We start from the raw sequence: 24956 nt of genomic DNA on the forward strand, positions 1-24956 counted from the left end.
GGATGAGTTTTGTGTCGTTTTCTCTCTAGAATATGTTTTGCTCGAATGCACTGATTACCTCTCTCTCTCTCTCTCCCCCTTCTTTTTGCTGCATACAAATATACACATACACATACCTAGCTACATAAACATATATTTACATGCATACATAGAGACATACTTACATGCATACATAGATACATAGAGACATTCAAAAGCAGTATCTATGTATGTGTTACATGTAGGTTGGGGATGGTTTTAGGGTGATGATATAGTGTGAGTGTTTCTATGTGTGCTTAGGAGTGAGTTTGAGAAAATGTATGGGAATGATCATCACAAATTGTCCATTAATGAGCGACGAAGCATCCCCTTGCTAACAGCGAGCGCGACCCGCCATAGGCTTATTGAGTTGATACTTCGCCGTGCGGCTCCAAGGAGGGGTTGTGGCTCATTCTTTTGCTGCTCTAGGGAATGGCGCTACTCCAGAGCGGGAGAGTGAGAGCGGGGTTGGAAGGCAACGCTTTGGAGGCCATCCTGCTCACCAAGCAACGTGCTCTTCAGTCGCAGCTCTCCTCCTTGCGCTCGCAGCAGCAGCTTCAAGCCCGCCTCACCTCCCTGCCCCCATCTGCCTCGCCACAGCTCCTCCTCACCGCCCTGCGCAACTCCTCCAACACAGCCCTTATAGCTGAGGTTACCCGCCTTTCACCTGCAGAATCTCCTCAGGGCCTCGCCACACGATGCAAAAACTATGTGCAAGCGGGTACCCTCCATGCGACCACGCACATATATGTGCGCGCACCCGGGCACACATACACACACGTGTTCAAGCACACACACAATGTGTACATGTTTCTTGTGATTTCTTTGTATTGGGCAGGTGTGCCTAGCTTCACACATTCACCAACTTCTGTTTTCATCCTCAGGTGCTGATGCCATTGCTGTACGCACTGATGAAGAAGCTTCACCGGATGGGCTCGCAGACCTTATTGCAGTCTGCAGTGGTAAGATTTTTATTCTCACCATTTGCACACCCATATACACACGTTAAACAACACCGCATTGCTTATCATGTTTTACTCCTCCGAGATCTGTCACTTTGCTTGTAGCTCTCATTTCATACATTAAAGAGGGCATTGGAACCATGCAGCTGTGCAAGTCCCAGTCGTTCAAACAGATTGGTTTCTCCACCCTTTACAGGTCTATCCATCTCCTGCCAGTTGAATTTGTGCTTTACCAGTTACAAACTGACATTCTTAAGTTTGTACAGATTGCAGAGACTAGGGAAGCTGGGGCAGCTGCTCTCACCTTAGTATATGCCGTGCTTAAAAGTGGTCTGCACTATGCCTTGTCTCTGAAACTTTTGTTGTTGCGTTATCATCACTAAAGAAGTGCATTTCTGTCAAATAACTTACTTCACTTATGCAGGCTTATGGTCATTACAAAGCTATTCTCTTTCCTTAGGCTTGGATCCTATAGTTGAGGTATTCATTTCAAATATCTCTATGGTTGTGTTGCTCGAGTTTGTTTGCATCTTGAAATTCTGTTGCTTCTAAGGTATACAGTTAGGCTGTGCTGCTCATATCCTGAATTTTCGTTGCTTTTAAGACATGCAGTATTGTAGTGAGGAGTTGGTATTGGTATTAAAATATGAAAGCAGTTTGTTTCCTTTAGAGAACACAAGAGCAACAGCCAAAGCATTCTGATTGTTAGGGTAGCATACTGGCACCTCTAGCCATGATGGGCCAAACAAAATTTATACAGTCGATGGAAGCCGGTAATTTGGCATGGTCAACTTCTTTGCTGTAGAGGCATCACATCCAGTATAGATTGAGAGGGTAGTTGGTTGAGTTATAAGATGTGCTGACTTGCTTGCTATTAGGCATTGGAAGGCTTTTTCATTCTATCTTGGTATTATGGAGGTAGAAATGGGTCTTGGATGCTTCTGAAGGGTTGAAACTTATCCCATTTATAAGTATCGGGAGGGATCAAGAACATCCTACTGTTGGCTTCTTTGCCGCCAACCATGGTCCACTGCATAAACTAAAATGGCATCCCCAGATAGGTGCATATAGGCAAAAAGAATCTTATTAGTAGCGCTCTTGGTTTGATCAAAGACAGAAATGTATCGATGTAACCATGAATAAATTGCAACAACAAATATCCTACGATCACTACTTTCTGAACTGGATCTTCTGAGGATGGGTAGTAGGGTACCAATGCACTTGAATTGACTTTGGAGCAAGTTGTTCATTCTTCATCTCTCATTTCTAATGTGCTGGCGAAGATTGAAAAGAATCAGGAGAAGGAGACTTTCTCAATGTTGTCTTCTCCAAAGCACGACACGCATGATTTGCACGATCAAGATGTGATTATTCACGAGCATGATGAATTGCATGATAATGATAAGCATGATGATTTGCAAATTAAAGATGTGATTGTTTACCATGACGATGGTTTAGTTGATACTTTGTCTAGTGAAGCTAACCTCATTGTAGATTTGATAGATCACGAAGAACCAATCTTGGCTCTCGAGCCGAGGTTTAAAGGACCCCCACATGAAGTATTATGTGTTCGAATGATTAGTCAGCACGCATTGTTCGAGTGTTTCATTCGTGACGCTTTCTTGTATTTTAGTCACCGTCCTTATGTGATTCCTTTTCATAGGCATGACATATTGTACGTTGAACACGATTTACTCATGAATGAGCACGGATGTATGCGGATTACTCATGAAAAGATAAAATGTTTGCACCCAAGGAATTCACATTCCATGTCTCTTCCTTGACATGACACAGTATCCAAAAGAGCACAAGAAGGATTGAGCATAAGCATGGGCATTTCCATTGTGATTTGCCATAGTTGATAGATTTAGATCAGAAAGACAAGTTTCGACCCCATTGTTTGCGTGTGTTTGATGAACGGTTTGACACTCCATTTCTATGTTAATCTACATTGCATGCACAGTCTTTTCGAAAGACTAGAATTTTTTCAGTCACTTTATATAGAATGGATATGTTCATGTTTTTGTGTTGGAAGTGGTTTTATGAATTTTCATCCTCGGAGATTCTTGAAGAAGGTGGACCTTGTCACAAACTGCTGACGTGTCAAAGCCTAAAGAATGGAGCCAACTTATAGACATTGGCCGAGGGGCTTAAACCCTAAGAAGAACAAGTAACAGAAGAAGTCCTATCAACTTATGGGGACCACGTCCGATGGGGCCCCAAGTGACATAAAGAATTAAAATAAAGCAGGACTCACAGACACACAAGAATTGCGAAGCTGGTTGATGACGTGGCAGATTTTCAAAAATCACGTTGGTTGATGATGTGGCATGTTATACGGATTTTCGCATTTTGCGCTAACTGTTGACATGGCAATTGTATGGAATTCCAGATTTTACGCTGACAGCTTTTGAGCATTGCTTTTGGACCAGATGCTTTTGAGTTTTGAAGGCTTTTCACTGGAACTGCTTTTCAGGCCAAGGGCCTTGAAATATGAGGCTAGTGCTCATTCTCTGGCATGCTTCCTGGAGAAGGTGCAGAGTCTGGAATACCAGCTTGTACTGTGTTGATGCAATATAAAGAAATACCGAAAGGGGCACCAAGGTTTGGGGCCAATACTCTCTGGGGTGGAATTTCGCCACTCCGTGTCGCGTGTCGTCTCTCTCTCTCTCTCTCTCTCAGTTCTATTTTTATTGAAGTGCTAAAAGTTTGTTCAGTCTGTTCTTTTCTAGTGGCACGTGGTGCCCGTCTTGTGACGGATCTACGTCCATAGACGAAGTCGAACCATTGAAGGAGCCACAAATGACTGTTGCTTTCGACGCGGCCCATAGAAGCAAGCGTTGCAGACCTTTATGAAGTTCAAGTATCGCATGACCCACGCATCGGAGTGGACTGACGAAGAGTCCTTTCTAGGATTCCATACGTTGTTGGCGATATCCCTTGATGCCATACAGATCTGTCACGTGAAACATCCAACCCTATGTGTCGGTGGACAAGCTACAGCATGACAAGGGATCTGTCAGTCGAGTAAGTCTAGATTAACACTTTTGTGAGTGTTCGCAGAGCGTGCATGCCCAGGCACTTAGTGTAGATGCATATCCTCTAGTTGCACACAGCATGATCATAAGCATTTCCATCAGAATCCTTCAGGGGAATTTTCCAGTGCATTTAACCTATTTTTGACATTTTCACTTATTAATTTAAGTGACTTTTGTTGGGAACTCAGTAGGGCAAATTGGGTAAGATAATATATAAGCAAACCTAGGCTAGCACTATTTGGCAGAAGATCAAGGAGAACACAGGCCACAGGCAGCAGGTTCCCCCTCTCTCTCTCAAGCAAGATCCCCCGCCCTTGGTGGCGTTTTTCCTCCAAGCAAGAACTTTTAGCACCTAGCGTTTTTCATCAGCCAAGCCTCATCACTTAAGATCCAACCATAGCCTCATCGCCAAGACCTCCCAGCATCCGGTGTTTTTCATCCAAGAAATCATCGCCACAAATCCCAACCCCTGGCATTTTTCAGCAGGCCATTGTCGCCTCCCTTTTCCTAGCATTTTCAGCATCGCCATAGCAACAGAATTTCAGCAATTAAAGAAACCAGCGTTTTTCCTTGCGTTTTTGGTAGCAGCAGATTTCAGCCATTGGCGTTTTTGGACAGCAGATGAAGTGCATCGGTTGTCAACCCTAGAATCGGTCTTGTCATCCTCGTCGTCGATATCGACATAGCCTAGACTTGCATCAGTCTCATGCATCCACTTTGTACCAGTTTGTGCAATCAATAGTAGACCACTCTTGCCAACGAGAGTGGGGTCTTCGTAGGAGGGTTTTACAACGTCTTTGGTGTCGTATTCTCTTCTCTCTCTATCTCTCAGTCTCATACACTTTCTCGCACAATGTCCATTCGCTTTGTTTGTGTTCATTGCACTCTCTCATTAAGAACGGAAGGCTCTCCCTTTTATAAGAATAAAAGGAATCTTGAGCACAGATTGGAGCACTCATCTTGAGCAAAGTTCAAACATTCACTCCGCTGCACCTAACATTGGTATCAGAGCTTTGGGAGTGTTTTGTATCACTCAAGGAAAGAACCACAAGAACCACATTTTTTTTTTTTTTTGTTGCGGTCGTACGAACCTAAGTTAGCTTGGGCGTGTCGATTCCTAATCGTGTTTTTGAAGAGTGACAGGAATCCCAAGAAAGAAGGGCTTGTCCAGTCTCCCCTTGTGCCTCTTTTTACTCATTGAGAGTGGATCGTGCACTGAGCGGCCGGCCAATCGACGTGAGGTGGAAAAAAGCAACCTTGGTGTGAGCGCAAGGTCGCCAAGGGGTGTGCCTGCGGAAAAGAGCAGAACTCGGGTGAAGAGAAGAAGATCCTTCTCTAACACAGATTACAAGCAAAAGAAGAACCTCACGACCCTCAAGAACCCAAGAACCCAAGACCCACAAGAACCCAAGTTCCTCGTGAACTTAAGAAGCCACAACTTCAGTGCATGGTCATCACCCGAAGCGGAATGGATACCGGGCATGAGAGTGATGGGCAAGAAAGTAGTGAAGAAGAATTTCAGCAACAGGGAGGTTTTCCTGACCCTCCCCCTTTGCCATCTTTGCCAAGAATTGCACCAAACCCCATGGAAGCTTTGGTTAAGACAATCATGGACATGATGGCAAAGCAAGAGGCGACTCGCATTGCCGCGGAACGTGACCGCCAAGACAAACAGGATGCCGCGGAGCGTGACCGCCAAGACAGACAGGATTGCGATCGCTTGGCGGCCGAGGAACAGAGAAAAAAAAGCAGCAAGAAAGACCGACTTGGAGTAAGCTCGCTTGGCGGCCGAACAAAGAAAGGCTACTATTGAGCGTGAGCTTGTGCAAGCGCGCTTGGCGGCCGACGCAAGAAGGGAAGCGGCCGAAGAAAGAAGGGCTACTTTGGAGTGAGAGCGTGAGGCCCAGAGAGAATAACGCATGAACGACTTGGTACTACATGTCCTCACCTCGAAACCCGAACCGGCCAAAGAAGTTGGTGGTTCATCAAGTGACGCAAGCTGAGATTCATAATCCAACAACCCCGTCACCGAGAAGTTGACGTTCAGTAAGTATGATGGTAAGATGGACGCTACTGTTATTCATTCTTGGTTGCATCAATTTAATGCTTATTTTGCGACAACTAAGAAGACAAGAAATAGCAAGGTTTTGACGGCAGCTATGTACCTTGCCGGTGATGCCGTCAATTGGTACCACGCATGGCAAGAGGCACAGCTGGCCGCGCACCTAGAGAAAGCCGACAGAGACGCGCCCCTTTCCTTCAATTGGGCCGACTTTCAAGACGAGCTTAAGGCGCGGTTTATGCCTTCTCAATACCTCGCACGATTGAAAGAAGATTGGCGCAATCTCAAGTAACATGGTATGCCAGTCATGTCTTTTTCTAATCGTGTTTTGCAGCTGGGCACTCAATTACGCAAATCGGATGATGAGCGCAAAGAGGCTTTCCTTTTTGGGTCAGACGAATATATCAAGTTTGATGGAGAAATCTTCGATCCAATCGATCTCAACAAGGCGGTAGCGATTGCTCTCGCACAGGAGATGAAGCACAACAAGGGAAAGCCTAAGGAGAACAAGACTTCTCAAGGAACCTCTCAGAATTCTAAGAACCCTCAGAACGGTAAGAATGGTAAGAACGGTAACTCTTCTAACCAATCTTTCAACCTCTCAGAATTCTCAGAACCCTCAGAACGGTAACTCTTCTAACCAATCTTTCAATAGTCTCTCAGAAAAGAACTCTCAACATGAACCTAAGGGTAAGGCTAACACAATTGCTAAACCTAAGCTCATTCCATATGAAAAGGTAGCACAAGGAATTTTAGGAGGATACATCACGTCGGAAGAGCAAAGCACTTATTCTAAGGAAGGTCGTTGTTTTCATTGTCACATCAAGGGTCACATAAAAAGAATATGTCCTAAGCTTGACTCTAATGAATCTAAAGAATCCACAGAACCCACTTCCTCTCTCAATGCAATCAATGACAACACGAGTGTGCCCTAAGTTTCTCCTGACCCTCCCATTGATGAGTCTCTCATTAAATGTTATGGTCATATGACGGGACAACGTTTTGTCATATTGTTTGACTTAGGCAGTATGCATGATGTGATCAGTCCCTCTCTTGTTGAGAGAGCCCATCTAGAGGTTAGTCAGAAATCTCCTGTCGAGGTCTGTGGCTTTGCTCCTGGTATGGACTCTCTCATCATGAAAGAGTGTCTTGATGTGTTGTTTACAGTTCAACAAGCTGCTTTCTGTAGAAATTTTTTTGTCTCTCCTCTCTCAAGATGTGATATGATTTTGGGCATTCGATGGTTTTGTGAGCATAACCCTCATTGATTGGGCGGAAAATACGTTCACTTTCAATGCCAAAAGTGACTCTCCCATTGTCATTCGTGGAGAGCAAGTTGTTCATTCTCCATCTCTCATTGCTAATATACAGGCGAAGATTGAACGGATTCAGGAGAGGGAGACTCTCTCAGTCCCTTCTTCTCCAAAGCATGACACATAGGATTTGAATGATAATGATGAGCATGATGATTTGGATGACAATGACAAGCATGATGATTTGCATGATCAAGATGTGATTTCTCACAAGCATGATGATTTGCATACAGATGATGTGATTGTTCACAAGGATGATGTGTTAGTTAATACTTTCTCTAGTGAAGGTAACCTCATTGCAGATTCGATCAGTCACGAAGAACCGATCTTGGCTCTCGAGCCTAGGTCCAAAGAACCCCCTCAGGAAGAACCGATCTTGGCTCTTGAGGCTAGGTTCAAAGAACCCTTACAAGAAGTACTATGTGTTTGAATGAGTTGTCGACACGCATTGTTCGAGTGTTTCATTCGTGATCGTTTCCTGTATTTTCGTCAGCGTCTTTATGTGATCCCTTTTCCTAGGCATGACGATTGTTCATGAAAAGCTGAAAAGTATGCATTCAAGGAAGTCACATTCCATGTCGTCTCTTCCTTGGCATGACACAGTTGTAGAAAGAGCACATGAAAGAATGAGCACCAAGCGTGGGCATTTCCGTTGTGTTTTGCCACAGTTGATTGATTTAGATCAGAAGAGAGATTCAATCTCATTGTTTGCGTGTGTGTGGTGAACGGTTTGGCACTCCTTCTATTGGTTCATCTGCATTGCATGCACAGTCTTTGAGGAAGACAATATTTTTTCCAGTCACTTTACATGGAATAGGTATGTTCATGGTTTTGTATTGGAAATGGGTTCAAGAATTTTCAACCATAGAGATTCTTAAAGGAGAAAGAAGCATGACTCTAGACGAAGTTGAAGCATCGAAGGAGCCACAGGAGACTTTGTGTCGCTTTCGGTGCGGCCCAAAGAAGCAAGCGTTGCAGACCTTTATGAAGTTCAGATACCGCACGACCCACACATCAGAGTGGGCCGGCAAAGAGTCCCTTCCAGGATTCCGGATGCTATTGGGGATCTCCCTCGATGCCATACAGTTCGGTACCAGTACTTCACTTTGAAAAGGAGGGGATGTCACGTGACACATCCAACCCTATGTGTCCGTGGGCAAGCTACAACATGACAAGGGTTCCGTCAGTCCAGTTAGTCTAGATTACCAAGTGTTTTGGCACTTTTGTGAGTCTGTTCGCAGACCGTGCATGCCCAAGCACTTAGTGTAGATGCATATCCTCTGGTTGCACACATCATGATCATAAGCATTCCCATCAGAATCCTTCAGGGGAATTTTCCAGTGCATTTAACCTATTTTCCCTATTTTTGACATTTTTCACTTATTAATTTAAGTGACTTTTGTTGGGAACTGAGTAGGGCAAATTGGGTAAGATAATATATAAGCAAACCTAGGCTAGCACTAGTTGGCAGAAGAGCAAGGAGAACACAGGCCACAAGCAGCAGGTTCCCCCTCTCTCTCTCAAGCAAGATCCCCCCCCTTGGTGGTGTTTTTCCTCCAAGCAAGAACCCTCAGCACCTAGCGTTTTTCATCAGCCAAGCCTCATCACCTAAGATCCAGCCATAGCCTCATCGCCAAGACCTCCCAGCATCTGGCGTTCTTCATCCAAGAAATCAGCGTCCACAAATCCCAGTCCCTGGCGTTTTTCCGCAGGCCATTGTTGCCCCCCTTTCCCTAGCATTTTCAGCATCGCCATAGCAACAGAATTTCAGCAATTAAAGACCAACAAACCAGCGTTTTTCCTTGCGTTTTTTGGCAGCAGCAGATTTCAGCCATTGGCGTTTTTGGACAGCAGATGAAGTGCATCAGTTTTCAGCCCTAGAGTCGGTCTCGTCATCCACGTCGTCGACATCGACATAGCCTAGACTTGCATCAGTCTCATTGCATCCACTTTGTATCAGTTTGTGCAATCAATAGTAGACCACTCTCGCCAACGAGAGTGGGGCCTTCGGAGGAGGGTTTTACAACGTCTTTGGTGTCGTATTCTCTTCTCTCTCTATCTCTCAATCTTATACACTTTCTCGCACAGTGTCCATTCACTTTGTTTGTGTTCATTGCACTCTCTCATTAAGAACAGAAGGCCCTTCCTTCCATAAGAATAAAAGGAACCTTGAGCACAGATCGGAGCACTCATCTTGAGCAAAGTTCAAACATTCACTCCGCTACACCTAACAAGTTCGGTACCAATATCTCACTTTGAAAAGGAGGGGATGTCACGTGCACATCTAACCCTATGTGTACATGGACAAGCTACTTCATGACAAGGGTTTAATCCAGTTCAGTCAGTCTAGCCTAGGAAGAGTCTGTTCGCAGCCGTGCATGTCCAGACACTTAGAGTAGATGCATTTCCTTTGGTTGCACACAACATGATCATCAACATTACCATCAGATTCCATCACGAGCATTTTACAGTGCAAAAAACCTATTTTCCCTATTTTAGCCATGTTTCACTTATTATTTTTAAGTGACTTTTGTTGGGAATTGGGTAGGGAAAATAGCCTAAGCAGATATATAAGAAACCCTAGCGCTAGCACTTTCGGGGAGAAGAGGCAGCAGGAACCGAGTGTTCAACAGGCACCTTCTCAGCAAGACTCCCCAACAAGACCACCTAGCGTTTTTGGAGCAGACATCCCTAGCGTTTTCTGCTGCAGCAACCCTAGAGTTGTCATCAAGAACCAGCCTATCGTTTTTAGCTTTGCAAATTAGCCCAGCGTTTTGCATTTGCAGTAGCCTGGCGACAGCAGATCACAGATCAGCCCTAGCGTTTTTGGGAGCAGCAGAATCTTAGTGTTTTTATAGATTCCCGGTGGTAGAACATCCCTTGCATCATTTGCATTTGCAGTAGTCAAACTCCGCACTGCAAGTCCTAAACCTCGCAGATCTCACATTTCCGCAACAGATCCTCGCCGCACGGTCAGATCAACCAGCGTTTGCAGATTCAGCCCGGAAAATGCAGATTTCAGCATCTGCGTTTTCAGCGTGTCGTCGTCGCATTGTCGTCACTGCCGTTGTCATCGACATAGAGTTAGAATTCAGCAGATAAAAGATTTGCAGATATCAGCCATTAGCGTTTTCAGATTTCAACCCGTCTCGTCGTCGTCCTCATTGTCAGCAAGTCCATTGCATTGTAGAGATTTGTGCAATCAATAGTAGACCGGTCTCGCCATAGAGAGTGGGGCCTTTGGAGAAGGGTTTGACAACATTTTGGTGTCGTATTCTTCTCTCTCTATCTCTCAGTCTTAGCACCTTATTCACGATGTTTACCACTTTGTTTGTGATCATTTCACTCTCACTAAAGGAACGAACGGCTCTCCCTTCCGTAAGTAAAAGGAACCCTTGAGTATAGTTTGGAGCACTCATCTTGAGCAAAGTTCATCATTCACATCCGCTGCACCTTACAGAAAAGGTTCTAACCGAGTGCCACTGTCCACCATTTACGGGTCACCGCGGCATTGACACCACCTTGAAGGGTGTGGAGTGATACTTCTTTTGGCTGAGACTCAAGAGGGACGTGGACGATTTTGTATGCAGTTGCTTGGTATGCCAGAAGGTCAAGTTTGACAGGCATAAAGCACAGGGATTGTTACAGCCTTTACCCATTTCTACCCGTCCCTGGAAAGTATTGCTATGGATTTCATATTTGATCTCCCGAAGACACAGAGTGGGCACGATGGTATCTGGACTGTTATTGACAGATTTAGCAAGCAAGCTCATTTCATTCCAGTGAAGAAAACAGTCAAGCCGGATCATTTAGCGAGACTCTCCATTGCCCAGATATTTAGATTACATGGCATGCTTGAGACAATTGTCTCTGACAGAGATCCCCGATTCACGAGTTTGTTTTGGAAGGCTATTTGGGAGAACATTGTCACACGGTCGTAGTTCTCGTCATCTTTCCACTCGCACATAGATGGGCAATCTGAGATTGCAAATTCAGTGGTACTAGATTTATTGAAGTCTTACACTTCGGATCAGAAGACTCAATGGGAAAAGGTTTTGCCTTTGTTTGGAATTTGCCTACAGTAACACGATTCACTCTTCGACGGGGAAGGCGCCATTTGACATTATTGAAGGTGCTCCGAAGGTTCCACCCTTCCTAAGCACGAAAAATAAGATTTTTGAAGCCGACCAGTACACGAGGGACTTGGACACTGCTTTTACCAAGGTCCGGGGGGAGGCTTTAGAGAAATCTCAGGAAAGACACAAAAAGGCAGTAGATCGACACCATGCAATTTGAAATTAAAGAAAGACGATTGGGTGCTCTTACGTTTTGAGAAGGCACGCCTGAGAAAGAAAAAGGGAAAGGAGCGGCTTTTTCCAAAGCTCCGCATGAGATACTATGGACCTTTCCAGATAAAAGAAAAGATAAATGATGTCTCCTTTAGATTGAAGCTGCTCGATTGTAAGGTGCAGCAGAAGTGAATCTTGAACTTTGCTCAAGATAAGTGCTCCGAACTGTGCTTAAGGGTTCCTTTTACATACGGAAGGGAGAGCCTTCCGTTCCTTTAGTGAGAGAATGCAAATGATCACAAACAAGTGGTAAACATTGTGAATGAAGGGTGTTGAGACTGAGAGATAGAGAGAGAAGAATACGACACCATAATGTTGTCAAACACTCCAAGGGCCCCACTCTCTATGGCGAGAGCGGTCTACTATTGATTGCACAAATCTCTACAATGTAATGGACTTGCCGACGATGAGGACGACGACGAGATGGGCTGAAAACTGAAAACGCTAAGGGCTGAAATCTGCAAATCTTGTATCTGCTGAATTCTGACTCTATGTCGGCGATGACGACGACGCGATGACGACACGCTGAAAATGCAGATGCTGAAATCTGCGAATAGCGGGCTGAATCTGCAAACGTTGGCTGATCTAACCGTGCGGTGAGGATCTGCTGCGGGAAGGTGAGATCTGCGAGGTTTGAGGGCTATTCTGCAGTGTCTATATGTTGAATACTGAAAAGACTGAAGCTACTGGTTGTTCTGTTGTGGAGAAACGCTAGGTTGACTTGCTGGTGCAAAAACGCTAGGTTGAATTGATGTCCTGTTGCAAAAACGCCAAGGGATCTGTTGTAGTCTGCTATTGCCAGGATGATCTGCAACTGCAAAACGTTGGGGCTGATCTGCACTTGAAGAAAACGCTAGGTTGCCCGTCGGGGAGTCTTGTTAGAAGGTGCATTGTTGGACACTTGGTCTCTATTGCCTCTTCTGCCAGAAAGTGCTAGTGCTAGGTTTCCTTATATGTTGACTTGGCCGAATTGCCCTACTCAGTTTCCCAACAAAGTCACTTATTGATAGGGCAAATAGGTCTGTGCACTGTAAAAATGCTCCCAATGGGTTCTAATGGTAATTTGATGATCATGCTGTGTGCAACCAGATATGCATCTACTCCTAAGTGCCTGGACATGCACGATTTGCGAACAGACTCACAAAAGTGCCAGAACACTTCCTAAGCTAACTGAACTGAACCCTAGACATGAAGTAGCTTGTCCACGTACACATAGGGTTAACTGTACACGTGACGCCGATACTTGGAGAATTCACAATGCTTTTCATTGTGAGTCTCTTGAAGCCTTTTAAAGGCGATGTGCCCGATGATGGGGAGCCAGATGAGCAACCCAAAGTGGAGGAAAGCGAGGAGATACTTGTTCCAGAAAAGATATTGACACATAAAGATAGAAAGATTTAAGGTAAAGTGATGAGGCGGTTCTTGGTTAAATTCAAGAACTATCCCGCATTGGATGCGAAGTGGATGGAGGAGGAGGACCTAGCAGATACTCCTCAGATTGTGAACCTTTACCTTGAAGCATTCGGTTTAGCATAGTCTACTTCGATAGAACCCCGATTTCAGCATGGGCGAATCTAGTGCAGCAGGTTTGCACAAGAGGGAAGTCACTCCGCTCCTTTGTCAATAGATTGCCCCGATATTTTTGATATAGAGTCATTGATGTCCACTTCAAGGATACTGTTGAGCTGACAGTATTCTGCTGTATGACTATGATTTGGAATTCTCGATAATGAAAATGATATTGATTGACTTGTACTTGACTTGTGTAAGTGCAGGAACTGATAGACGAAATGACTGCAGCATTTCGGTCTCATAAATCTCTATAGACATGGTTGCAATATGGATTAGTCAATCGGGCATTTGTGAGGTCCCGACTGGATCTAGATGCGATTGCTAAATACATTGCCGATTAATCATGGTCTGAGATTTGGAATGATATTTGAATGTGATTTGTCATGTGATGTCCTGTGACGTCAAGTGATGTCCTGTGATGTGACTGTCAATTGGTACATGTGCTAGATGTGTTGTTCCTAGTACGTCGGTACTAACAGTAAGTGTCTGCTAAGACAGTTTATGGCCTCTGTCTGTTTTGTAGGTGTAATCGAGGGCGATTACAATGCTTTCAAGAGGGGGGGTATGTCACAAACTGGTGGAGTGGCAGCAGGCCCCGGACACACCTTGACACGTGGCGGCAGTACTGACCCCTGCACTATGTGTCGACAGGCTGTATGGACTGTCATACGCAGTTTTGGATTTTCCGCCGCATTTCACGCTGACAGTGCTGACGTGGCCTGCTGTACGGATTTTCGCTTTTTACGCCTTACAAAGCTGTACGGAATTCTTGATTTGTGTTGGCAGAATTTAGGGGCAACTTTTGGGATTATTGCTTTATTTTTAGAAGCTTTTGAATGGCATCTTTTGGGGCTCTGCTTTTGGGCATCCCTTGTAACCAATAAATAAGTGGTTAGGCCCTCACTTCTCAGAGCATCTGGACGTAGAGTCTGAGAGTGAGCACCTACCCACTCTTTTGTACTTTGAACACAAATTAATATAAAAAGATTTACAAAAGGGGTGCCAGTCTTTGGGGCCAATATCTCTAGGCACGGAACTACGCCGGGCTTTGTCGACTCAAGTGTGAATTGTGAACTGTTTTAAAGTGAATCTCTGTTGTGTCGCGATAGAATCTTGACTTGGGGTGTCCAAGTTTGTTAGAGAGTTTGGCTTCCAGACGCATTGGCCCCAAAGAATTATTGATGCTTCACAAAGTACAATGTTTGAGGGTCCTTTCTCTGCAGGTGCTCCCAAGTTGATCTGCAAGAGAGAGGCAGAAGGCACACTTATAACGGTTTCACATGTTATAAGCTAGGACACTCCAAGGGAGAAATAAATAGAAACACGAACAGAAACTGCAAAATTACTGAACTTGAATAGAGAGAGAGAAGGAGAGTCGACATGGCACGACAGAGTTCGGAGCCAAGACGCACTTGTCCCAAAAATTGGCGTCCCTTTTAGTACTTCTTTATTGCTTTGCAAAGGCATAACTTCTCGAGGGTCCAACTCTCTCCGAGACTTTGTGTTCAGATGCTCCTTGAAGAGTGGCTCTCTGGGCACTTATAAACTTACAAGGGATACCCAAAAGCAGAGCCCCAAAAGCACTTGCTCTAAAAGCACCCGACACCGAAAGCATATGCTCCCAAAATCTTGGTGCAAAAGAGCCAAAAGTTGTCAGTGCAATTTGCAAAAATCCATACAGTAGTGCCATGTCAGCATGTCAACGCTTTTTGCGGAAATTGCAGTCATCCCTTGTGCTCTGTCATTCTAGGGTTTTAGGCCCCTCGGTCGGTGCTCTTCAAGTTGGGTAGGGTTAGGCTTTTTGATAAAAACCCTAACCCCTTCTGTTTTAGGCCCTTGGGCCATATTTTTTGAGCTCTTCAACTCTTTGTCCTCTCAACCACTGCCATTTTCTTAGTTGGGCATGCCACATCACCAACTTGTGACATTCCCTCCTCTTGAAAGAATTGTAATCGCCCTCTATTACGCCTGCAATAGAGCCAAAGGATAAAAACTTTCTTTAGTAGACACCGACTTCACAAATCCAACACTTCTACAAAGACATCAGTCACTGATCAATCACATGGTTGTCGAGGGTCTCAGATACAAATCATGATCATTGTAACATATTTAGCAATCACATCCAGACCGAGTTGATCTTTCCACAGATGTCTTGATCTACTAAATCCCGTTGCTACCATCAGATTCATATCCTTTCTTTTCACATTTCAAGCGAACCATGCCCTATGTACTAAGTTCAAATCATTCATCGGATAAAATGTTGCAGACATTTCATCTTTCTCTACATGTCTCTACAAGTTCAAATCATTCATCAGATAAAGTGTTGCAGACATTTCATCTTTCTCTACATGTCTCTTAACAATACACACATGAAAGAGCACATATTATCAATTCAATCAAGGAAATTTTCAATTCAATGTACATATGTTCATAAAGTCACTCTGCAAAATACTATCAACCTGTCAGTATCCCTAAACTCTCAAGGAGAAATTAGTGACTTTATTCAATCTAGGCAATCTGTGACAAAGGAGTGGAGTGGCTCCCCTCTTGTGCAGTCTGCACCCCACCAGATTCAATCTGCTGATTCATCGGTAACTTTAGGCATAAACAATCCAAAAGATTCAAGGTACAACTTATTCAATCTAGGCAATCTGTGACAAAGGAGTGAAATGGCTCCCCTCTGTGCAGTCAGCACTGCACCAGATTCAACCTGCGGATTTATCGGTAACTTTAGGCTTAAACAATCCAAAAGCTTCAAGGTACAACTCAAATCTGAAGAGAATTTGTGATGTTCTCCTTCCCTATCCACTTTGCATCGAGAGCAAATGCCCTTGATCAAATTATTTGGTGGACCTATCTTCGACATCATCGTCGTGAAGTACCACAACATCTAGAAGCATTTTACCAGACCTTTGTGCAATCTAAAGCACATACCTCTCTAGCAATAGAGAGGGGGGCCCTTGGAGGGGGGTTTGGGACCCCATTTGGTGTCGTCTCTTCCCTCTCTCTCTAGCACTCTCTTGCTCTCACTCACAGTTTGCATTTTACTCTCTTGCTTTGGTCATTGCACATTCTCTCTCTAAGCTAGGAAGGCTCCCCCTTTCTCTAAAGTAAAAGGAACCTTGAGCACCCATTGAGCATTCATCTTGAACTTACACCATCATTCACTTCCGTTGCACATTACACATAGGCTATGACATGGCCTCTTGCATTAAGACCGCTCCCAGACTCCTACCAAGCATCACAAAAAACCTCAAAATATTTTCGCAAATCTGGAAAAAACAAAACAGAATTAGTCAACTTCTCCGTGAGTGGATACTTCAATTTTTGAGGGTCCCCAAGTGAATGGAACCCCTTTTTGAGTCAAGGTATGCAACGGAAAAGCAATCTATGCAAACTTTTTAACGAACCGCCTGTAGTAAGAGCATAAACCCAAAAAGCTTCGAACTTCATGTACATTCTTTAATTGTGGTCAATTCCAAATGGTTTTTATCTTGGCCGGGTCCATCAATACACCCTATGATGAGACGATGTGTCCCAAAAAGTGTATCTTTGGCAAGTAAAACTCGCTCTTTTTCCTGTAGTCCACCAATTTGTGTCGCCGTAGTGCCGCAAAAACCTATTAGAGATGGTTCTAATGATCTATTTCCTTTTTGGAGACTTGTTGATGGTGATTTTATTGAGTGCCCTAAAGTCAATGCACATTCTCCATGATCCTTCTTTCTTGAATACTAGAAGCACTGGTGAACAATAAGGTGATGTACTAGGTTGAATTAGACCCTTTTCGAGAAGTTCCTTTACTTGGTTCATGATTTCCTTATTTGGGCTTTGCTTACTCTGTAAGGTGGCTAGTTTTGGTGGCGTACTGCCAGGTATTAGATCAATCGTGTGATCTTCGGGTCTTTCAAAAGGTAGCTCTCTAGGCAAACCCTTTGAAAAACAGTTGGCTTGAGCTTGCAAAAATTCTTGCGGTTCTTTTTGTAAATATGACAAATTTGACGACTTATTTTCATCAATTCAACAAAGATACTTGCTTTCATTAGATACCGGAGCCACAACTAGACAGGAATTTGAAACTCAACACTTGTATAGGCGAAAAATATACATCTACCTCAAATACAATTGAACACAGCCACAAAGTAGCCCTCACTACCTAAACTGCTCAAGGGAGATATTGGAGTGACCACCGAACAAAAGATGTAACTCTTAACACCCCCTCTCATCTTTTGGACGAGAACAAATCCAATGGAGCTGGCATGAAGGGATAATGTTGTTGTGATAGAGGTTTGGTGACGATATCTCCAGGGTTATTTGATGTAGAACAATACTCAAGTCGAATAGTAACATTGACGGTCTTCTCACGAACAAAATGATACTCAAGTCAAATAGTAACATTGACGGTCTTCTCTTGAACAAAATGATATTGTATCTCTATATGCTTGGTCTAGGCATTAAAAACTGGGTTTCTCACAATGGCTATACAACTTTGGTTGTCGGAGTAAATCGGGGTCGTCTAATGCATAAAACTAATCTCCAAAAGCAACCTCCATAACCACACTCACTGACATGTAGCTTTGCAAACTGTAATAACGGAGAAGGGCGCCACGTGCCAATGGAAAAGAACAGACGGAACAAAACTTAAGTACTTCAAAACAAACCTTCCAAACAAGGGGTTGTCTCATACGCCCCGCCATGCAGGTGGGTTGGTGCTTCTCCAAGCCACTCCTCAGCTGCGCCGATGGAAGGGCTTCAAGGGCCTCTTGCATGAGGCACTCGAGCTCGAAGTCGGTGAAGCAACAACTTTTCCAGGGCTCCTCCCTTGGAAGCAATCCTCCGACAACAAACTTCTCAAGAAGGGCTCTGTTGTGCTGTCCTGGGTCAATGATCCCCAAACCCCGGCGTGTCGATCTCTCTAATCTGTGTTTTTGAAGAGTGGCAGGTAACCCAGAAAAGAAGGGCTGGACTCGTTTCCTCTTTTCCACTCATTGAGAGCAGACCCCCTACACTTTGCAGCATGCCAATCGACGTGAGGTGGAAAAAAGCAACCTTGGTGTGAGCGCAAGGCTACCAAGGGGTGCACCCGCAGGAAGGAGTTGAGCTTGGGTAAGAGAAAAGCCTTCTTAGACGCAAATTGCAAGCAATACCAAGTAGCAAGAACCCCAAGTACCCAAGAACCCAAGAACCCAAGTACACCAAATGGTTCCGGTTGGTTACAATGGTATCGGAGCTCGGCACTTCTCTTATTCTCTCAAGAAAAGTGATCACTTCAACAAGATGGAACCTATGACGAATTTGAGGAGATCTCAACTCAACGAGGCAATGGAATTCCATAGTGGATTAATGGAAACATCATCTTGCACACGAAGAAGATATTCAGGAGATGAATAAGACGAAGATGGATCTCTCTGTGATAATGTCAAAAGAGAGAACTGGAAGGAAATGATTTGTTTATTTACATCTGCAAAAGGCCTAAAGGACCTATGAAACAAAAACAACACATCATCATCACATGATCCAGCCATACAATTTTTAATTACATCATTGTCACAAAGACTTTCGGTAACAAATGCTAAAATGTCAATAAATAAGTGTACCAATAGAGTCCATTGGTAGGACAACTCCCAAAGTCTAATCTCCTCCATGGGCTGCCACCACAGTAAGTATCACCACATAAACTCTCTATGAAGTAGAAATATCAAGAGATTTATATGAGAAAAATATATTTTTGATATGATGATGAAGGAAGAGAGTCAGAAAAGGAAGGGATGTTTGACCACTTGTTGACAGGTTTGACCAGCGTTCACCATGATTGGCAAGAAAGTACATGGGGAAGCATGTGCAGGCAAGGGAAACTATCTACTGTGTGTTTCTTTGGTTAACATAGTAGCCGTCGTCTACACAAAGCTTAAGAAAAAAGCTTTTGGTTGCTCTAAGTTTTTCAGAATTTTTGAAAATCTCTCAAAACGGTTCGCAATTTGAAGAACTGCAAAAGTCAAAGTTGATTCTCCCTTCAAGCCTTACCTGTGATGCGAACGAAGTTTTAATTCGACTGCCTTTAAAGTCTAGTTTTTTCAGCTGTAGGAAATTTGCATTTGCAATTTCCTGATGCTTTTGGTTTGAAAAATTTACTTATTTAGTGTTGTGAATAAACTGATTCTTAGCTTCTCATACTAATAGAACTTGTTTAGAGTTAGCAGATTGTCAATCTTAACGATTTGGAGGCTGTGGCAAGGCAGGGGATTTCTGTTTATGGAATCAATCTCTCCATAAAACTTTCTGTAAGTGGAAACTTTGCCTTACTTAGAAAGTCAGGCGTTCAAAGTAAATACTTTTTGAGAGCTTTTAATTCTGCTACAGCTTCCAGTACCAGGCATCAGGCAAGATGTAGCGAAGTCTTTACTTCAACAGCTCCCAGATGGTGCCCGGAGTATTGTGGTAAGCTTTTATTCAGATCAGTGAGTAAAAGTTGATGCTGTTTTGTTGAGTTGCCGTATGGTGGAAATACATCATGATTTTGAATTGAAGGTTTGCTGCTTACAGGGCATTATGTCGATGGAAGAAGCTTTGGAACTGAAGTTGGCTGGAGCAAGCGCTTTATATCTGCGGCATGATGTCTGGCAGGGATCAAGAAATGGAGAAGGTGAAGCATTTCTAAAGAAGCTGCGTGGTATTCTTTCCAATAACTAAGTTGAGTTTGAAAAACTCTTTTATGACTCAGTTTTGTGGAAGGGCTTATTGCTGGAATTTTGTCAAAATATAGTGACCAGACATGTTTCAAATGAGACATTATCTGACTGTACAATGTGTATTTACATCCTCTTGAGCACAAACAGATTTTGTCAACATAATGTTCTCATTGGTAGGTCTGGAAGTAGGTTCGACGAGGTGAAGAAGAGTGATTGGCTATCTCCACAAACAGTCAAGGCTTATCGTAGTTACGGATATACTGTGTGATTTTACTAGTGTACGGTTCCCTCTGATCTTGCAATAGACTGGGTATCTTTATGTACAATGTGAAACTCGTGCCAAGTCTATCCTACGGTAGTTACCGATCTACCATGTGATCTCTCGTTGGATGGTATCTCCTTCTGATCTTGTGATAGACTGGGCATCTGTATGTACAAAGTTCAAGGCTCCTCATCACTACAATGTGCCAAGTCTATCTATTGATTTGCCGAGTATATCGTCTTTAGTCTATGGTCTCCTAGACTGGGTATCTCCATGCTCAATGCTTCAAGGCTCCTCATTCTCGAGGTTCAACATGTGCGAACTCTACTCATCAGCTTGCCAAGTCGACTCACTTTCATCCATGGTAGCTATCTCTTGTGTTGTGATGGTCTGGGCATCTTTTTGTTCAATGCTTCAATTCTTTTCATTCTCAATGTTGCCACGTGAGCATGTGCCAAGTCTATTCTCTCTAGATACTCGACAGTCTCTTTGCCATGAAGCTTCAATGGCCTCAATCTGCAGGGAATGTAGAGCTACTCCAGCTGTGGAAGTGGTCGTCTGGAAGGGCCTATCTGGGCAAGTTTCTTTGTTACCTTGAAAGTGTTTGAAATCACACTTGCTGAAGGAAAAGCTCCGGTATCCAACACATGGTTTATTGTGAGCTTTGGGTATGTTTTTTTGAGGGCATTACATTGTTGGTGCAGTAGCGTTTCATAAAATGTCCTTAGAGAAGGATGAAGAGCATAGTGGTCATGGTTTTGTGGATCCATGGCATGTCCAGTCGAGAAAGATGGATTGATTTATGTGCAACTGAGATGCCTTGGCATATTCTTGCCATTATCATGGATGATAGTGTATAAAGAGACTATTTGTTGCAACGGCCTCAATCTTGCATGAGATTTTTAGATCAAAGACGGGGCTGCAACATGGTGGTTGAGGCCTTGTTCTAGGTTAGAACTTTTTGTCACAAACTATCCTTGACCTATTTAATTCAATTAAGGATGAGAGTGTGTTGGTACCTACTTGAATGCTTATGTTATCTACATAAATCTGCAAAGTGAACATATTGAGAAATTTGAGTGGACATACTGTAGCTCAAAATATGAAGGACTATACCCCCTTACTCCCAAGGCAAAACGATGACACACTATTGTAGCCACCCCCTCCCATTATCATCTTGTCAAGTTAACTTGGAAACATAGAGATATCCTTCAAAGTCTAGGGTCGTCTTTATCCCACTTGGCTAGTATACTACCTATGTATAGAGATCTATGTTGTCGATTCGAAAGTCCAACCGCAGGACCTGATGGCATTGTTGGACCAACACATTTGTGAGACCTTGAGTACCCAAAGATGCTCAATCTCTAAATTCAATACCAAACAACATACAGCCACAGTCCTTGAGACTACAATATGAAAAACAAGTGAGAATTCACAAGGTGTACCCCAACCAAGTTTTTGTAAAAGTGAGGAGGAAAACCTATTATAACATAACACTCCAACACAGTGTAACAAGCATGTTTAAAAGCGTGTTGTGATGAGAGAAGGCATAGACATTCATGCTTCAAATCTATGTCCTTCAACTACTAAAATATACAGTAAGCATGGTCTAGATCTCCATTCACCCTCATAGATAGACCATGATTTTACAAATGTTAGCTCCAACAAGCCCAATCATCCCAACGTCATGACTTGAATTTTGATAAAATGCACTTTAGAGAACTTTAGAACATTGAAGATCCAAACAAAGTATCTATACAAAGGTACAATGCAGTGTAGCAAAGGCAAATGTTTCTAAATGATATAAAATGTCGGAAATATCTCCAAAATACCCTTGTAGTCTGTGGAAATTTTCAGAATACCCCTTAAATTTCAAAAGTTTTCAAAATACCCTTGTACCAATTTAGGATGGATTCCCCAATTTTGCTCTTTTTTTTTTTGTAAATAACTTGTGTCTTGAACAAAAAATTTCACCAATGCATTTGTGTCTACAGATTATGAACTATTCCATCTTGATAGCCCATGATATCATCTAAAAGCCTAGTTCTATCATCTTCAGTTGAGAGAGGATTGATCTTCTTATGGAGAGTTGCAGAAAAAAGTCTTTAGAGATGGTTACGGATTATCAAGGAGTATTTTGGGAATTACGAAAACTTGAAGGGGCTACATGTGTAGATATTTTGGGAATTTTTAAAAATTGAGGGGTGTTTTGAAATTTCTCCTAAATTGTATTATCCTTATGCTTTAATGAATATGCCCAAACCTTCTAATCGTCAAAGTAATAAAGTAAGAAGCATCAACCAGTCATAGGGGACATGTTCACATATGTCTGAATGCACTAGATGTAACTTCTTAAGCTTCTTCTTGATTAAAAAATTGGCACACACAGGCTTGTCATAGTTGAAAGTTTGAAAAGCTAAAATAGACCTATAACTCAAACGAGCTTTCATTACATTTGGTTCAAATGACCTAGCTTGGTGTGTCATAAAGAGGTATTTGGCTACTTGGTTATGTTTACAATATGATATGTAGAAACAAGTAATAGAGAAAGTGTTCCACATTCACCTCCTCTAGAAAAGATCAAAGATCCCTCTTGAAATTTTAAAGTGCCGTTGCCAAAGGTCCAATTGCTTAGCAAAAAGAAGACATTGGTGAGATTCGTCACATGTCTTGCATTGTTAAGTATAAATCGAGAACCATTGGCAAGCCTTAGATTTAGTTCTCTTCAACCAACTATCATATTCCAAATGTATGCATCTGTGCCCCTACTATCATAAGTAGAGAGCCAATGTCTTTGAGGAGTTACATAATAGAATGCACCAAAATCCTATCTTAGGTAAATGTGTCACCTTCACTTGTTAAGAAACATGTAGGTGATGAAGAGGCAGATCAAATATCAAATGCCAACATTTGTGATTGCAATGATAGCACCCAATGTCCTTTTTATCTATGGACTAACTACAATTATCGTTAGACTTATTTCTCTCATAAGACCTCCCACAAAACTACTTTCTACCTCTCTGAACAAAGAGGGTTTCTGCTTGCCTTTTTCCAACACGCTTCTATCTAGTTTTCTCTAGGACAGTTAGATGCAGATGTGGAATTGCTAATGGTAGTAATGAATGTATGTCATGAGGCATGTAGAGAGGGTAACAAGTATATAGCCTTGACTTCCACGTGTAAGTTCAACTTTTGAACGTACAACCTTGTAGAACAACTAGCTAAAATGATGTTGAACTCATTCAAGTGTGAAGCAACAATGCTACTTTCTTTTGTTCTCAAGTCAAAGAGCTTCTTCATGAGGTAAACCTTGTTACAAGGATTCTCTTTTTCACATACCACCTTTCAAAGTGACTCTATGGTTTTCTCATTTATGATAGAACGGTGGAGTCTCGATAGTTGGTAATATGTCAAGCCAAAAATATGATAAAAACACAAATAATTTAAATAAATAAGTTACAAGAATCATAGTTTTTTGTTGATATTTGGAATAAAACTCAAAAATTGATAGAGCATTCAAAAAACAGAGTCTCAGCTGACTCCGTATTGTTGAGCCAACTTGCAGTCGCACACGACATCGGAATTCATGATTTGTGAACAATCTTGTATCTAGATTGACTGCTATGTATGTGCAACCATGAATATTAATTAAAGATACCAGGCCTAGGAATTTGGAGGTCCATGGTGTTGGTTGAAAAATAGTGGCTACCTAATTAGCACCCTCAATATATGCATCAAACAAATCTTTAAGAAGAGATCCATTGTGTGCTACAACTAGGCGAGAGCACAAAGGGCCTGCAAAATACACAAATAACTCGCCTCCAATGATAAAATCAACAGATCTGCATAATTGAACGATCGTGTACACAGAGAACCCACAGTAAGACCGATACAAGAGAGGGAAAGAGAACGTGCAAATGCACCTCCTAAAGCGGAGTGCTCCACATGCACATAGAGAAGGAGGTGAGAGGAGCGAAGTTGAACACTTACATTGGGTACAATCTCCCCCGTATAAGAGTGAGAATTTTTCTCTTGCACGTATTTATTTATATATTTCTTGAATGCTCAAAATGAATACAGATTGTCTGCTCGGATGTACATTGACCATAGCTTTTAAACAGCACTTCAATAATAAAATACTCATAAATGTGTTATCCTTTTACATAGTCCACTGAGCGCTTATGCTTTTGTCACTTGTCAAGTGCAATAAATAAATATACTTTTATTTTTCATTTTATTACATACATATCCATTAGAAAAGCAATTGCTAAAATAAGAATCTGCAAATCATGCTTGACAAAAAAAGAAAACAAAGTTCAAAATTATGTGTCAAATTTATCATGGAACAAAATAAAAGTCATAACTTAAATAAACAAATTGGCTTATGCCTATCGTCATCCATATACATTAGAATAAGCAGTATATATCATATCTTGATAGATCGGGATATCATTGGTCACACTTGTTGGTCAATAATTAATTCTCATAAATTTGTTAAGTTCAATTCCATACACAATGTCGAAAACCAATAATCATAAATCAATTCTAAATCCAACATCACTTTCACAATATACTTGGGTAACAAAATCATACTAAGGGCAATGATGGCCAGCCATTGCAGCATGATTGTGTAGTCGATGTTGCCTAAATCGACGAGTTGACACTAGTTGGGTGTGATGCCTAAATCAGTGAAT

General features: G+C 42.6%; 1 protein-coding gene across 1 annotated transcript; it reads left to right on the forward strand.

Moving 5' to 3' along the window:
* The first annotated feature begins 350 nt into the window (after window positions 1-350).
* Window positions 351-20162, forward strand: LOC147423982 (uncharacterized). The gene is made up of 8 exons (XM_086500994.1): window positions 351-739; window positions 903-980; window positions 1127-1176; window positions 1247-1310; window positions 1405-1460; window positions 19512-19592; window positions 19672-19749; window positions 19855-20162. The coding sequence occupies exons 1-8, from the start codon at window positions 451-453 to the stop codon at window positions 19999-20001; spliced, it is 843 nt and encodes a 280-aa protein (XP_086357120.1). The 5' UTR covers window positions 351-450; the 3' UTR covers window positions 20002-20162.
* Window positions 20163-24956: the final 4794 nt, after the last annotated feature.

The sequence above is a fragment of the Adiantum capillus-veneris genome, chromosome 26, assembly GCF_014529385.1.
Source record: "Adiantum capillus-veneris isolate H3 chromosome 26, ASM1452938v2, whole genome shotgun sequence".
Classification (NCBI taxonomy): Eukaryota; Viridiplantae; Streptophyta; class Polypodiopsida; order Polypodiales; family Pteridaceae; genus Adiantum; species Adiantum capillus-veneris.